At 43.2% G+C, this 17,524-nt stretch overlaps 1 protein-coding gene across 2 annotated transcripts in view; it reads right to left on the bottom strand.

The window, feature by feature from the left end:
* Positions 1-17,524, bottom strand: part of LOC118217637 (VPS10 domain-containing receptor SorCS3-like) — a 133,930-nt gene that overhangs the window by 61,127 nt on the left and 55,279 nt on the right. For both annotated transcript variants that reach the window (XM_035399560.1, XM_035399561.1), the window contains exon 2: positions 9,220-9,287. In XM_035399560.1, the coding sequence (XP_035255451.1) occupies positions 9,220-9,287 (68 nt within the window). The remainder of the gene's footprint in view (positions 1-9,219; positions 9,288-17,524) is intronic.

Below are 17,524 nucleotides of genomic sequence, written 5' to 3'. Positions count from 1 at the left end.
TTATTTCTCTCTCTCTCTCTCTCTCTCTCTCTTCTTATTTGCCTTAATGGAGTCTCAACAATCTCCTCTCCTCCACTTCCCCCTCTCTTCAGAGCTGCAGTGCATATTCCAGGGTCCTGATTAGTCATCAGTGGAGGGAAGCTGCTCACATGCAGGAGAACTTGAACACAAATGTGTGTGTAGAAATGTGCTTACAGTAGTGAGAACAATTAGTCCTTTTCTTTCTTTTTGTGCGAAACTAAAATTCAAAACTGTGAGTTTCCCCCGATCATTCGGTGTTAAAATGTGCCTTATTATGTTCAGAAAGAAATTATGGCAAATTGGCCACTGTTTACATTTTCAAAATGAATGAAAAACAATTTTATACTTCACAATTTTTTCTGCTGTACCGAAAATGTACTGAACCGAGAAGTCAAAATGGAGGTACATAGCAAACTGGGATTTTTGTGTACCGTTATAACCACTCCTGTTTCAACATGGTGGACCACAATATTGACTCTCTAATCAGACAGATATTCCCCACTTGCCCTGGTTTGCCCCTTGTTATTTCATACCGTGGACTTTTACTGATGACAAACAAAGTACTCACATTAACATGCACAGTCCATTCATGAGCATTACTTTGTATTCATGTTTCTGTGTGTCTTGGCCAACTGTGACTAATTTCTCTTAAGTTTTAGAGAGGCTTCTGTTCTGGTGGCTCTCATGTGGTCACACATACAATGTGGTCAAAAACACTGAAGCACGAAAGAAAAGAGACTGAGAGAGGCCCGTTTTCAACTTGTATTCGAGGGAAGAAACGACCGGCTCACAAGAAGATCCTCTTGACATTGACTTACAGTTGCAGGAGGGATGAGTGGTTTTCGTTGAAGTCCCCTAATATCCTCTGCAGTGGGTATAACCTCGTCTGGGTATAGCATCTTACTCCGTTTACAGCTCCAAAAGAGCCATGTTATCGTCTCTGCAGCAATGCCTGTCTCAAGAGCATCGCCCCCAAAAAGGCTGCAACACAGATGGTCTTTATTCCTATGAAATGTCTAACAGTCAGGAGTCTACAGGGAGCAGATGTCCAGTCTGCAGGGTTGGCACGACGCAACACGATGCCATTTCTTTGAACTTATCCGTACCGTTTATCAGCCGCGAGGAATGGACATGCTCAACGATCACGTTTTCAGTTAATTCAGCTCGTGTAAAACCGCTGAACTTTTTCACCCTCTCTTCTTCCTCCTGTTTTCTTTTGTTTTTTTTTTGTTTTTTTTTTTAAAAAGAAAAGGGACGTAGCGAGAGACATTTCCATTCATGGCGAGTGCTGTGAGGCTTTCTCTTCGCGGAACTGGGTGGTTCCCTCTTTTCTCAAACTAATGAGATTTCTTCCTCTGTTGAAAGGTGAAGTGAAATGACTCACCCTGTTGTTTAAACTGTTTCCTCAAATGCCATGAATTGACTACTGATGAGGCCCCTGGCGCAGTGTGATTTTATTAGTCTTATCCACATTTCATAGCAAAGCCCTATGGAATGACATTAACCATGAACGCATGGCTTCAGTAAATCTCAGGCACTGACAGTAGCAGAGACATAAACATATGCATTTATTCTTTCAGCTATATTCTGCTCAGCTAGTTATCATTTTCAGTGAAACCTCATCTAATCTACAGTAACACATTTACATCTATGCACACAAGAACTTTGCTTAAGGGCAGTTCAGACCAGCAAAACTTTAGTGTCGTCTCTATGACTGAAAAATGCTTTACATGGATTCCTTTAGGATTTGTATGAAACTTCGTATAGCATTCCTGGTTAACTCCATTAATCATGTATACGGGTACTCATTTACACCCATTAAGCTTAAATTGCACCCTCTACTGGTCGTCTCCAGGAATAGTGCACAAAATGGATTCAGAGATTCCACGCTAGAACTCAGACAGATCCAGTCACCATTCCACCCCGTAGTCCTCTCCTTCCCCATGCCTGAAGATAGGTGGGGCAAGTCTTGGTCAGTATAATGAATGGGAGAAAAATCAGGCCAGTGCTGAAAGCTGTTGTTGGGTCAGCAGTGGGAGATCCTCCCCTTAGACCAATGAGCAATGAGAAGACTGCACTGCAGTATCAGCGTCTCATTAACACACCCAATAGCGACCCACGGCAGCCATTACACATCCAGTGGCTCTCAGTGAGGGAGTGTGGGGCAGCCATTACACATCCAGTGGCTCTCACTGAGGGGGCGTGGGGCAGCCATTACACATCCAGTGGCTCTCACTGAGGGAGTGTGGGGCAGCCATTACACATCCAGTGGCTCTCACTGAGGGAGTGTGGGGCTTAACCTGGCCCTTCAGCTTCTGCCTGAACATCCTGTATGACCTCCCAGCCGTTCGGCCCCCAGTGCCCCACCATAAATTAGCTCTAAGAGGATTTCCTGGTTAAACTAAAGTCTATAAATATAATATGTTTTCACTGCTTTTATTAGGTATTTGGTGTATTTGAAGTATTTAAGTTAAAAAGACGCTTTAAATTAGGAATGCACACAAACATGTACAGGACAAAGAAACTCCACGCGGTTGATAAGAAGACGTCACTATTAAAAAAGATCAGCATGGCATAAATAAAAAATATCACTTCAACTTTCTGCGATTAAAAAAGGGCAAAAAATGCAAATGAAACATAAATGAAACCCTGTTTTAAAGATGAGAATAAATTATATTTCTGTGGCAACAGCATCACAGCAGGCAAAATGATATTTGCTACCATGACATTTAAAGCACTGTTTATTGCATGGTTAAAACTGAATATTTTTATTTATCAATTTATTTTTTACAGTGCTACTATAAGCTAGGGATATGCCATAGGAGAGGACCTACAGAACTGTTTGAAAAATGTCAATTAAAGTGTCATTACTTTCCATATCACTCTAATAAATAACTGAAATATATAAGATCTGGCAATTCAATTTTTGTCCCTGTGGGGGACATCAGTCTCTGGTCTTAATCTGAAGAACCATATATTATTAGCTGCGACCGCAGCTCTATAACTCTGTCGGTCGGTCGGTCGGTCGGTCGGTCGGTCGGTCGGTCGGTCGGTCGGTCGGTCGGTCGGTCGGTCGGTCGGTCGGTCGGTCGGTCGGTCGGTCGGTCGGTTGGTCCACAAAAAGTGTCCAACCCCGTAGCGGCCACAGTTTTCGCCCCAGCAGGCTTAAATTTGGCATGGAGGTTGGTCATGACCGAAGGTAGAGCTGAGTAACTTTCAAGGCCAATTTACAAAGAGGGGGCGTGGCGATGGGCGTGGCCTATCACAAAAAGGCGCATAACTCCCGAATGGATTCACAGATTTGCACAAGATTTTGTGGAAAGGTTGGTCATGAGCCAAGGAACAGATCACGTGTGTGTGTGTGAGGGTGTTTGTGTGAGGGTGTGTGTGTGGATGCATGCGCGTGTGGTCGCAGCTCTTGCAGATTCGTGCTTCTATTATTCTGAAACCTACACATTAAAAAAAAATAAAAAATACTACGTTTTAAAATATTTTCTCTGCAACATATTTTGGTCATCCAAGACACCTATATTACATTTAAAAAAAAATCTTTTTTCAATGGGATGTCAGGAGGATATGTTGGTAGCTGTTAACATGGAAGGTTTTTGAAACATTGTCATACAAGCTTCTTTGCATGGGATTGAATCAAAAACAACAAAATACCTAAAACCCTGTGCATACTGATTCCTTTAAGGTTTAATAGAGCTACCTTGTAATGGGATACAATAAGAAATTCATTTCTTTAAGGAACAGACTTGATTTAATCTGTCAATTTCCGGTGAGAATTAGACCCACTGATATGACATACCATATTGAACCATTTCAGGAATGCCTGCTAAGGTTTCTTTTTAAGCACAAGGTGATGGATTCTGGGGTTTTAGCTTGTGGGAAGGTTGTAAGAAAAGGACTTTCAGCTTGTTCATTGCTGTTCAAGCTATATTACCCATTATTGTTCCCGATAAAATAAGCCTTAGTCATACAGCAAATAAAACAGAGTAGCTGGAATTAGATTAACCAGCTAAAACCACAGAATCCATCACCAATCCATAAAATCACACTGCACAAATACCAAACTAGTTTTTGAGGGTGTGTATTACCTTTAACAACAGCAATCTTCAACAAAAAAGGCAGTAAACAGGCAGATTGCACTGGTACGTGGGTGACATTCTAAATTACACTGTTATCCATCTCTGATTTACAGTCAGAAGGCACACCTGGATATCAATTGTCAATTATAATTGCTCTTACTCAACTCTCCAATGACAGAAGGTGTTAATACACAGTGTAGAATTATTATTGCAAGTTTTGTTTTGTTTTGTTTTGATTTCAGAATTGTGACTATTGATGGCTTGATATGTTTTGCTTGTATTTTGGAATTTGTATTGTGGTCTTTTCCACTTCAGTTCATTAATACCCAGCCGGTCGCCCAGAAAAAGGCATCTACCGAGTGAACAGATGAAAGCTTTCACCTTTGTGAATACAGATGCACTTCGATACACCAGGCATGATTACTGGGAACCTTTGCTGCAGCAGTTTTTCTCTCGTGAACATTACGTCTGCAAGCCTCGGGCCACATTCATAAATCATTCATTTTGTTATTAAGGAGGTAATTTACTGCCTTCCTTTTCATACTATTGTAATTCCTACCTTTTAATAACATCCTCTGGGGCTTTTTTCCCCTCATATCCTGAAGCTCTCTGTAATTTAGTTTCTGCCACAGTTTAAAATCGTGAGATCATGAGTTTAACAGCGCATGCGGTGCGGGAATCCGAAAACCATTATGATTCAAAAGCCGTCTTTTTACAAGCATGCGCTGTCTGAGAACCGCGTAAAAATCTCATCAACTTGTCAAAGGCAACGGAGCGTAATTTAGGTGGAGCATGCTGATACGCATGTGTAATTAATGTTTTTTTTTTTCTCTTCTAGTGGTAAAAAAGTCTCAAAGGAGCCGACACGTCTGACATTCGGCTTGCATTAATCACCGTGTAAAATGTCATTTCAAACATGATGAAAGTACCATAGGAACATTACTTACTGACGATGCTTTCGCTATGCTATACCCAGTGCGTCCTGGCAGCAGATGCTGGTCACATATACAAAATTTTTATTTACCTTTTATTTACCCAGGGTAGGTTTGCTGACCACAGATCGCCCTGCTTCACACTTATACACATTCACACCTGGGAGCTGCCCAGTACAACCACAATCCTCTATTGTTGGCCACTGAGCAGCTCCACTGGAGGGAGAGAACATTTTTTAGCCAATTAAATCAGAGGATGATTAGATGGCAAGTTTTTGCGAGAGCCAGATCTGGGATTTTACCCAGGACACCGGGGAACCCTCTACTCTTTGCGAATAGTGTCATGGGATCTTTAATGACCACAGTGAGTCAGGACCTCGGTTTAACGTCTCATCCTAAAGACGGCATCTCCTACAGTACAGTGTCCCCATCACTGGACTGGGGCATTGGGGTTTATTTGACCAGAGGGAAGATTTCCCCCTGTTGGCCCATCAACACCACTTCCAGCAGCAACTCAGTATTCCCTGGTGGTCTCCCATCCAAGTACTAACCAAGCCCACACTTGCTTAGCTTCAGCCAGTTGGCAGGTGGTATGGTATGGTGGTATTATCATTGAATGCTAATCACATCAGCTCATGGATCAATACCTAAATCCAACAAGAAGAGCATTACGGTAGGTGCTCAAAATAAATTTTCCCTATCTGGAAAAAATGACAAAAATCTCGCCTTGAAAATCCTTAAAACAATCACAATCATATACTGTATGTCAAACTGATATTAAAAAGCCTACAAATAAATGACAAGCCCAATGCACGCTGGGATAGGCTCCAGCACCCACTGCGACCCTGCCCAGGATAAGCGGGTGTAGATAATGGATGGATGGAAGGAAAGCTGTGTTAAACAGACTCTGGCTTCCATCCTGACGTCACTGAGGGTTATCGAATTCGGAGGAGCTGGAGTGAGAACCTGTGAGCTGTGTGACAGCACTGGGGATGTGTAACAGTGCCAGCGATATATCAAGCGTGTGAGAGACACAGGGGGAGCCAGAGAATGCCATCAGATGGCTGCACACTTCCCTGGAAAGGACACGACAGATTCAGGAGGACGGTTGTGTCACTTGAGGAAGCTCTCAGACTTCTGTGAAGGTTTCCTCAGATCAGCTCAGGCAGTCTGTGCATGGTAGTCAGTCTGTGCATGATAGGCAGTCTGTGCATGGTAGGCAGTCTGTGCATGATAGGCAGTCTGTGCGTGATAGGCAGTCTGTGCATGGTAGTCAGTCTGTGCATGATAGGCAGTCTGTGCATGGCTCCATTGTGAGTTACAGATGGCTCGCCATAAAGTGGCTTATTGGGAGGGAAAGCTGAGGGAACAGACAGAAGACTCCTTATTTTAGAGCTGCTTATGCTCAAGCTCATATTTTTTCTTCCTTTTGAGCTTCTACACTTCTGTAATTGGCAAGAAGTTTTTATTATTATTTATTACTATTTTTAGGAAAATGTAATGCTCTCTCTGTCTCTTTCTCTCACTCACACTCACTTTCTCCCTTATGTCTCTCTCTCTCTCTGTATCTCTCCTTCTCTGTCTTTCTCTCTTCTCCTCCCCCTCTCTCCCCCCTCTCTCTCCCCTCTCTCTTTCTTTCTCTCTCTCCCTTTCCTGATGTCACATTATTCATCACCTGCAAGTATCCAGAGCCTCTTCCACTCTGAATCTCCCATCATGCCTCACTTCCTACCCTGCCCCTCTCAGGCTCCACAGTTTCCTGATCAAAGGCCTGTTCCTGCACTAAAACGCCGTTACCGGTGCTGGGCTTACTCACGGAGCTGCAGCTGCACCACAGGCCTATCAGGGAACACCTCCGTGGTGGGGAGCAGTCAGACAGTCAGATCAGACTCGCATTACCCTTCTCTGGATGCTGTCTAGGGTGTTTAAGGTAGGATCCTGTATGTTTTAAGTGAAACATCACAGCCTTGTGCTCTGTAGATCAGATAATATACACATATCATTGTGTGTATTTGTAATTAAAGTGTTAGGAAATGCATTTGTAATTATTCACCACGACATGCCTACAATGGTAAACATTCATTAGCGTCTACATAATTGAAATATAATTTGTTTGTAATCCTCCTGATTGTATTGTTGTATTGTGAATGCTTTATGAAGATAAAGTTGATGTAAATCTATACCTAACACTCCTGCTTGCATAGTGAGTAAAGTAGAGCTGTTGGCTGTTGGGCCACCATGTTATCTTCGTGGACCTGGACCTTTGTGGTCTGCCTTTATTTGGACAGCACTAGCTCTATGGGACAATGTGAGCAACGTAATTGTTACGACTACACTCACAACTTCTATGGAAGATTCACGTTAGATAACATTTTTAGAAGATTCACATTTGATTAAAGGTTCACAGATTTCCCTCTATAATTGCAGAGGGCATTCCATGCCAGCTGTGTCCAGAATCTGCATCTCCTTCTTCTAATGGGCCACCAGGAAGTGATGTCAGAGCTTGGTGTCATATGGCTCACCCAAACACACACTATACGCATTTGGTTAACCTGTTGTTAACATACATTTGCAAAGACCCTGCAGATATCAGATACCCCTTTTTAAGCTTGGTGGTGACTCTGAAGGCATGCAGTTCCTTTCACTTTGACAATGAAAAAAATAAAATAAAAAAATAAGCACTTCTACAGGGAGCACTAAGTCAGAGGATGAACAAAGGTTGTGCTCTGCTCATGGTGAAATTGAAACGACCTGTATATTTTATCATTTGAATTTATATAATATATAATAATATAATTCTATAGGCATAGCATAGGAAATATCAGAATAGGCTTCTGTCCAGACATTCTAAATGGTTGATGCATACACATGTTTGTTGTAGGACAGCCCGCTGAGCAGCCATCAGTGTCATGATCAGTGTCTGAAATAGCCATAGACCTGGCAGTTCCACCTCACCATGCTTCAGCTCAGAAGGCCTGCTATGATTAATACATTCCTTTTCCAGCGTGAGACAACCACGTCATTGGTGCCAAGCATAGTAATGCCGCTGAACAGCCATACAATTGTAAAGTTATACATTCCCATTTAAACAAGTTCCACGTCATATCCAATACCGTTCCCGGATGTTGGATGTTACATTGATGTTGCGCAACAGGATCCCTTAGAAAATATGCCCCTTCCACATTTGGAGTCAATGTAAAAAGTACAAATATGAGGTTAAAAAATGTGCAGCTTTTCATCAGCTTCTTTGATTGGTCAGTTTGTCACCTGTCACCTGTCTTCTTCGTGCCACCTGGCACGTACTGTACGGCCTTGATTGGTCAGCTTATTGCTCAGTAACATCAAAAGCCAGCTGCGGCTCCCCAGGATCCGTCATCATCCGCATGCAAAATTTTATTTGCGCCCGCGAAGCCTTCATTTAGGGCATCATGCCGCGCGTACAGGCACGCGGCGCGGCTGATTTGTTCTGCCGAACTTTCCGCGAAGCAGATGAGACGACTTCCCTGCCCAAGGATGAAGCGGCGGGATTCCGCTCAGGGTTACCGCGGGAACCCGCACCCCCGCCGAGACGCCGCGTTCTGCCCGAATTCATCAGAGTAACGACGGAAAGGTGCGAAGACCTGCTGCAGTCTCGCCGTGCTGACGTTCGCAGGAGCTCAAGTCTCGATCTCGCCGGGAAGGCTGATACACCCTAAAATCTCATTTCCCTGGCTAGGGAAAAACATAAACCAGTCAATTATAGTTCAAAATGGCGTTTCATTCTCGTAGTCTCGTGATAAGAAGGCTGAATGACGGATTAGTACCATTAATTATCAGCACTTTGATTCTTGTCGGTCTCTTTATTTCATCAGATTAAAATTATGATTATGCTAATATAAAATGTATGCAGTGATACTGTGGCCAATGGAAGGAGGGTATTCCTTGAATTTGCATGTCCATTAGTGGAGTTAATTTCTGAGTGAGGAGAATCAGCGACTGGCTGTGCATATTTCAGTGCTTCTGCATGTGACATTATAAATAGGGAGAAAAATAAAAAAGATAAAAATGTAGCTTTCCATTGCACTAAAGGTCATTCTTTCGTCGGCAGAGTATTTCTGTATGCTGCTCATATCCCAAGTGATTATACCACTCAAAATGAATAAAAATACTGAAATAAATGCTTAAAAATGCAATCTTACCTCCACAAAGAGCTTTCAGTGACACTACCCAGGTTAAAGTCGTAAAGCTTCGTCAGTATGAGGATCACCTGGAAAAAAAGACACATCTGGTTAACCAATTGAATATAATTGGCAAGATCACCGTCTTTGAAAAGGCCACATTATAACAGGCTGCTTATCTCACTTATCCTGCTGTCATAAGTGGTGCTTGTCAGCTACGGGGTTATGAAGATTAATGGCGTTCACACATTATGTGGGCTATATACTCTCAAAAATATATTTTGCCAGGTTTTACCCACCTCATCTGTACTCAGACTTTTCACAGTCTGTCAAACAGAAACAGAGAGCGCAGCGGCCTGCTTTTAAACATCCTGACACATAAGCCCGCGGGTGGCGACGGATCAGATCAAACCGTTTGAGCAAACTTTCCAAAGAACAATATTAAGAAGTCTGCCACGACTCTAAGCAGAATGCAAACTTGTGATGTGTGAAAAAAACAAAACCTTACCAGTCTTTTTCTCTGCGTGTGTCTCTCTCTGCTTCAATTTAGGATAGTCATGGATTTGTAGCTGTATCATCAAGGTGCTAACTGGCTTTACTACCTTTTGATAGGCGAATTAGTAAGAACCGCAGTGACCAGAATTTCAATCAAGAACAAAAGATAGCTAACTAGACAGACAGACAGACATATAGACATATAGACAGATAGATAGATAGATAGATAGATAGATAGATAGATAGATAGATAGATAGATAGATAGATAGATAGATAGATAGATAGATAGATAGATAGATAGATATAGCACTGCATTTATTGCATTTATTGCAGGAATGTATATTCTAATTTGACACTGGAGAAGAATCTCTTTCTAGGATTATAAAGGGCTGCATTTAAGGATGAAACATGAAAGCTGTTATTCAACACATGGCATTCCTGCAATGGTACATTGATGATGCAGGCATTAATAAATGAGAATGGACTGAGGAAAATCCTGTTTTATATTTCTAAGCAGACCCATGGCAGTCCACCTCTCAGTTTGAATAATTTTACACAGTAACTCGGTTTACAAAATATGTGTTCACTTTCTTCACAAGGCTAAAAAATCTGATTAAATCAATCTGAGTCAAAGTCAAAACATTAGGAGTGACAAACTTACCTGTCTAATACTCTGTTAGGAAGCAAGAATGCCCTGGTGAGCTTAGCAATAGCAAACAACCTTGTCGACCACAGCAGTAGATCACCACACAGTACTTTCAATTGTGAAGAAAAAACCTTTTTCAACTGTCAAACAGATCCAGAACACTCTCCAGGACGTAGGCATGGATGTGTCAAAGACTACCATAAAGAGAAGACCACACCAGGACAACATCAGTGGGTTCATCGCAAGATGCGAACCACCAGTAAGCCTCAAGAACAGCACAACTAGATTAGAGTTTGCTGTTTACGTTTTTTAAAAATCTGGGTTCTGGAACAAAATCTTAGACAGATGGACAGATGAAATGAGCATTAACCTGTACCAAAGTGATGGAAATAGAAAAGTGTATAGATCCAACCAAACACCTCAAAATTCATTGGATGGCGCTTTACCTTGCAGCAGGACAATGACCCCAAACATTCAGCAACATGGGCCCAAAAGTGGAAAAGTGTGACAAATCAATCACCCATCCTGAATTCAACTGAACATTTATTTCATTAGCTGAAGACAAGACTGAAGACAAAGCACCGCAGAAACCAGCAGGAGCTGAAGATGGCTGCAGTATAGGCCTGGCAGAGCATCACCAGAGAAGATACTCAGAATCTGGTGATATCTATGGTTCCTGGACTTCAGGCAGTTATCAAAGTACTAGTCTCGCATAGCCAGACCTATCTCCACACTCTGTTTCAGTGCTGTGCCAGCGCTGGAGAAAGGTCTCGCTCAACCCATTATCATTCCGGTATAGGGGGAAAAAAACGCTCTGGCTTGTTTGTATTTCTTTAAACTAATCAAAATTGTCTTGGGCAGCGCTAAGCCCTGGATGTAGCGACAGTGCCCTTGCAAAAACAGTAACACGCAGATAGCGGAAGGGGAGGAGTCGGGGAGGAGTCGGCCAATGGCAGGCTTATACTCACATTCTATATCCTGTGAGTCAGACTATCAAAGTACTAAATATGACTACTACATTTCAGATTATGTTCATTTGTCTGATTACTTTTGCTCCCCTCTAATAGGGAAACTATGCATAAAAGCGGCTGTAATTCCTACACGGATCAGCCCACATAGATGGAAATACCCTCAAATTAAAGCTGACAGTCTGTACTTCTCTCATATTCATTGTTTAGTTTCAAATCCAATGTGCTGGAGTACAGAGCCAAAACAACAAAAATTGTGTCACTGACCCAATACGTTTGACTGTAATTTATAACTAGGTACGTATTTTAGATTTTCTAGGTTAGACCTTAAGTCGAGAGAAATGTGAGCCATATCGCATTTCAAATAACACTGTAGATAGCATCAGTTTCAGTGTCACGGCCACCTTCGGCAGTAATTGCATTTGCATAGTAATGCTTAATAAAGGAACTGGGCTATTTTAATGAGATGTGTGTATGAAGTCTCAGCTGTGAGCGTGTTTAACAGCATTTATTAAAATACCCTCATCTTCCTCTCTCTCCCTTTGCTTCTCATCTCCGCAGAACCATGCGTAAAAGCCCAACACCTTCGCTAATGGGATGTTGTACACAGGCCGATCTGGACCATGGAAACAAACCTTCAGAGACATTTCAATGCAAAACCATATGAAAAAATAGAATAAATGAATGAAAAAAACCCTTTTGATCAGGATGGGGAGTTTATAGTGTTATATAGTGTTTATAGTGCCCTCGAAGCCTCCTCGCTACATTCACGACACACAAACTATTTCCACGCTTTTGCAGCTTTAACAATCACAGAGCTTTTATCGTCCCGTCGGTCGGATGTGTTTCCCCCTGAAAGGTGTTTCCATGCACCAAGAAACATCTCAGAAATAACAGCCTGAACCCACCTTGGCACCTTGTCCCAGATCTAAGTATTATTGATTTAATTGGCTAAAAAATGTTCTCTCCCTCCCCTCCTTAGCTAATGTGTGCTGAGCGTTCTGGCGCAAAATGGCCGCCATGAATCACCCAGCTGGGTGCTACACATTGGTGGTGGGTGATGTCCCACTCATCACGGTAAAGCACTTTGAGCATTCAGAAACGTGCTAAAGAAATGTCATCATTCATTCATTCATTCATATTGATCTTGAAGTATGGTGTTTCACTCCGGACCCCAGTACCTGACCGACGCGGTCCTGAAGGAACTCCTTGCGCAGGGAAGATGGCGCGGCTGTCACAGTGCTGTTTGTGTAAGGCGAAGGACAGATGGCTCGAGCCAAGCAACACCGCACCGCTGGAGAAGGCAGGGCGGTTAAAAGGAGAGCCAATGACTGCTGGCGGAATGCTGCCAAGCCAATAAAAGCGCAGCGACGTGATTGGCTGCAGGGGGTGAATGAGCGGGCTGGGAGTAGGAAGTGGATACCTGCTGGGAGCTGAAGGCATTAGCGCTCTGTGTGAAGGAGCTAGCATGCAGAAACGCGGCCATAAAAGCAGGTGCCACAGCTAAACTTGTTTATCTATTTATTTGTGTAGCAGCAGCTGTCGGGCTGCCGGGAGACCCATTCGGTTAAGGAACCGTTGCGGCGCGTGGTCGAATTCCACGGCCACGGGTCGGATCCGGACCGTGCCAGCACTGATTCGACCATGTCTCAAAGTTAAAGGAGGGGCTAAGTCAGTTAGGGCTGTATGTTTTGTCACCTGCTGACCAATCAAGCCCCCGAGTTCAGATCAAATGTCTTCCTCCAGCTCGGTTTCGTGCAAGCTCGACCTTTGGGCTGTGGTGTGCTAACAAGCAGGCTGGTGCCACCACATTTATCCAAGAGGAACCGGGGATATCTACACTCACACAAACTGGCAGCAGGAATGAGATTGTACATCGGCTAACTAATTGGACATTAGCGAGGAGGAAAAAATGGGAGTTGTTTCAAAATGGAAGACAAAAACTTTACATGCGCATTCATGATTATGGTTATTGATGAGGTCATATACCATATCAACTGATACCTGCACGGTTAAATTATACGTTTTTATGCTCATATGCTTTTAAGATTAAATGAATACTCCACGTATTCTTACTGACTCATACACGTAAAGAAAACCTAATAAATAAACCAAAGATTTACGAGAGGCCCGTAATTCAGTTATGGGCCCGGTATTCAAAACAAAACGTTAGGCCTGCTGCGGAGGTGAACATTACAGCCTCATCAGATCACCCTCATTCAGGCTCAAATGAACAAACTGTTGGGGGGGAAACATTACCAGCCTGACTAAGCGTGTTGTCCAGATAGGCCACTTTCAAACAGCAAAATCAATCCTGATTTAGGGATTCAGCTTCAGTGTCAGCCCTAATTGGGTTTTTTTTTTATTATCGGAAAACAATAAATAAATAAATAAATAAAATCCCACTACACTGTTAGTGCTTTAATTTGACTTTCCCGAGATTGCTCGTATCTATCAGAAAGGGTCAATAGCACATAGCCCGCCTGATAGCGGGAAAAGTAGATTAAAGCTGCATACTTTTCAAATGCTGGATTTCTGCTTTCTGTCTGAAAATAAATATCAGTCATTTCAAGGAAAACAAACTGAAATATGGACTTCAAGCACAGACAGTCCTCCCCAATGGAAATTTAGGTATAAAATTTCTGCATAATAAAATAGCATCTAATGATTTGTGCTATATTTGCGATTTAAACCTTGGATCTAGGCTGCTGGCGATCCAGACTGCTGTCCCATCGAACAAATTTTCTCATACTTCCAATGGTAGAGTGCAACTTCATAAACATTCAAAAGCAGGAGTACCTGAAACGTTTAATGCTTCAGTGATTCTCATGTTTAGTGTAAATCAGAAAAGACAACGCTCATGAGTTTTGGCTTGTTTAATGATACTATTAAAATGATGAGGCTTTCAGTTAAAGAAATGTGTTCATTAGAAAGGCCCAACAGCAACACAAACACACACACACACACACATGCATACACAACACACACTACACACAAAATTCAGTTCAGAAATGTGACAATTTTGTCTAATTTCACTTTTGAATTTTACTTTCTTTTTCAAATGTACTCTAAACTCATCTACTCCTAAATTTCGCAGCCATAATGCAAATCCACCACATTTAACATGAGCCCTGTGCACTGCTCTGGATGGGCCACTGACCTCATATTACAGGTGTGTGAAGCAATGGAGATAGTGTCATCACAACTCCCATAGAAACCAGACAGGATGTCCACCAGTGAGAAATAAGAAACACAACAACACAGACAGTGATTGGTGGATACTTTCTGGCAATATTTCTTGGGTCTCAGATGACATACAGGTCATACAGACAAGGAATTTTTTGGCATCAGAAAAAAAATTGTAGTAAATTAATTATTCCATCATGAACAGTCGAAGGTCAAGCAGTTCGAACAACACTCGCTTTTTACTGTAAATTAGGGAGGCAGATTGTAATCTATGGCCTGTTTGGCTTCATTGTAAGGACCAGTTTGGCCAATTAAATGTAAATGATGTAGGTTTGTTGTGGGGTCCTCGAGGGCCAATCTATACAGTAAACATTTCAACTGGTTCGTGGAGCCACTGACCAATGGCTAAGAGAAGTGGGATTAATCCTGCTCTTAATGAGGCTGCAGGGGATTTCACCTCTAATGGATTTCCTGCTACGCCATCACTGACCCATGTCCCCCCCCCCCAAGGTAAAATGCAGGGCACACTGTCTGGAAATTGCGCTACAAGATCTCCTAATCTACAAGATTGCCGTGGGTGAGAAAATACAAATAGTCTCTTGAAGTTTTCTCATGATCTCCTGCCCCCTCGTACGGCTGTGGTTATTTGTCAGATTTCTCGTTTCCGACGCTCGGTCCTCACCGCTACGCAACGAGCCGACGGCTGGAAGCCGTTCCTACGAGCCTCTGGAAAGGCATTTTGTCCTGACCTGTGTCTTGGCTCGTCCTTTATGTCTTCCCTCGCACCTTTTCCGCCTCCGTTCTGGTTGTTTGCCCCCCCCATACCGGTGTAATTACTCTGCTCCATATGCCAGTGTCCCTAAGATCCTCTGAGGGTTTGCACTCTTTGATTACCTGTTCTCCGCTCGCACGCGACCTTCCCCGCATTATCCCGGCGTGATATCAGACAGCTGGCGCAAAGCCGGTCCCGCAGCGCGCCCTGTCCCCGTTACCGCCTGCACACCGCGCCGCGCGCCCTGTCCCCGTTACCGCCTGCACACCGCGCCGCGCGCCCTGTCCCCGTTACCGCCTGCACACCGCGCCGCGCGCCCTGTCCCCGTTACCGCCTGCACACCGCGCCGCGCGCCCTGTCACCGCGATCTTCAGCCGCCGTTCCACCGTCTCAAACGCACCAAACGGGCCGGCGCGGAACGACCGATGGCCGAACGCGCGCGGCGTCATCGGCCGCGTAAATCCGATACCCTCACCGGTCCGTCCGCCCGTCAGGCTTGGCGGCGTGGCCCTCGATTCTGCGCAGTCTTGGCAAGGTTAATATGGCGGCTCGACGGAATTATAAATCTGCTCCTTGGACGGGTCTGGGGATGTACTGAAATACTGCCCGACTTTAAGATCTGCAGGAGGAGCTGCAGGTGCCCGGGGTGATAAGTTAATCATCACTGGGGGCATAATGGACACTCATTCATCAGGAAGCGGGACAGGAAGTGACAGGAAGCAGGAATGGTACTAACCATCTGTGAGATGACACACCGAAATAATGATACGATCGCAGAGTTCAAAAAGCACACGTAACACTGAAGCCAATTCAACGACAGCGTCTAATGCTCTGTTCATGCATGTAGAGCCAGGGCTAAGTTTCAACACCAGTCCCTTAATTATCCTCATAATAATGACAAGCACTGTCATACGCCTTCTCTTTCTTACCACTTTTTTGCATTAGTTTAAAAAAAAAATGTTCAAATGATCAAAGATCAAATGAATGTGTTTACTGAGTATGCAGTTCAGTAAACATTTGATAGGACTGAAAAAAATATTTGTTTCCGTCTAACAAACCTAAGCTTGTCAACATTACTTTGAACTTAGTGACATAAAAACCATATGAAACTATGTAAGAATGTGTTGTTACATTAGACAAGTTTGAGTCACTCAATCTTTTAGTAGATTATTAGTTTGCTTGCTAAACTTTACTAGTTTGCAAAATTGATGGGGTAGGCCTTTTTATCTGATGAAAATGTTTTCTTACTAGAACTTTCACAATTACAGTTGAGTCCTTAAATTGAGCCCTTGAGTAACAACCATCTACATTCAATTCTGAATATTGATTTGTTTTGCCCCTATAGTAAATTTTGTGGTAAAGGTTTCCTCAATTTAATGAATCACTGTAGGTTTTTTTGGAAAACTATTTTTCACAGTACTTGTAATGAAAAGCTGCAACGTTAAGTGATAAACAGTATGAATGACCACAATATGAATTTAATAAACCCATGCAGCCGGAATCTATTTAATAATTCATCGCTGGTCACATTTATGCTAATCACATTGTTTATAAATGCATGGATAAGAACTCCAGCCTTGCTACATCTCTGCACACAGTATAGTGTAGATGGATCCTATGAAAACTCTGCCGTGCATTGTTTAAATCATGTAACTCTCCATGCTAGCAAGTGATTAAGACAAGCTCCAATCATTGCTCAGTGACCTTTTGAAATAACACCCACACATCATCGCTATGTGTTTATCAACCGGGATATCGCAACAAGGCAGGCATGTTTGATGAATATAATTATCAAAATGTCTGCCGAACGTTCTCTTCATTCAACACATTTTAATGGCGCCAGTAAATTAAAGCTAACATGGCAGCAGCCTGCCGCCGCAGTGCAGGACGGGAGCATGGGTATCTGGCGGCTCCAGCCAGGCTGTTGTTTTCCCTTCTGAATAAATGGTGGGCGTGTGGGTCACGGCATTATTCACAGGCGCTCCATAATTCAAGGTGCCAGTCTTTTTCCCGCAAACCATTCATCAGCGGAAATGGTAAAATGGCACAGTGTGTCGGGCAGACCCCTAATTAAAACCCATGTAAACGCGCCGACTGCTCATTCCATCGGAATGGCAGTACATGCCAGTTTGGATCGCGATGAGCTAGCTAGCAGCTATGCTTTTTCAGGAGTTGAGAAGACAAAAATATTACCCCAGTATTTATTACACCCCTCCCAATACCACCCCCCCCCAACTCCCCCCCCCCCCCCCCAAACC

This window comes from Anguilla anguilla, chromosome 18 (genome assembly GCF_013347855.1).
Source record: "Anguilla anguilla isolate fAngAng1 chromosome 18, fAngAng1.pri, whole genome shotgun sequence".
Taxonomy (NCBI): domain Eukaryota; kingdom Metazoa; phylum Chordata; class Actinopteri; order Anguilliformes; family Anguillidae; genus Anguilla; species Anguilla anguilla.
Note: the sequence above shows the minus strand (reverse complement) of the source record. Positions and strands in the feature narration are given on the sequence as shown.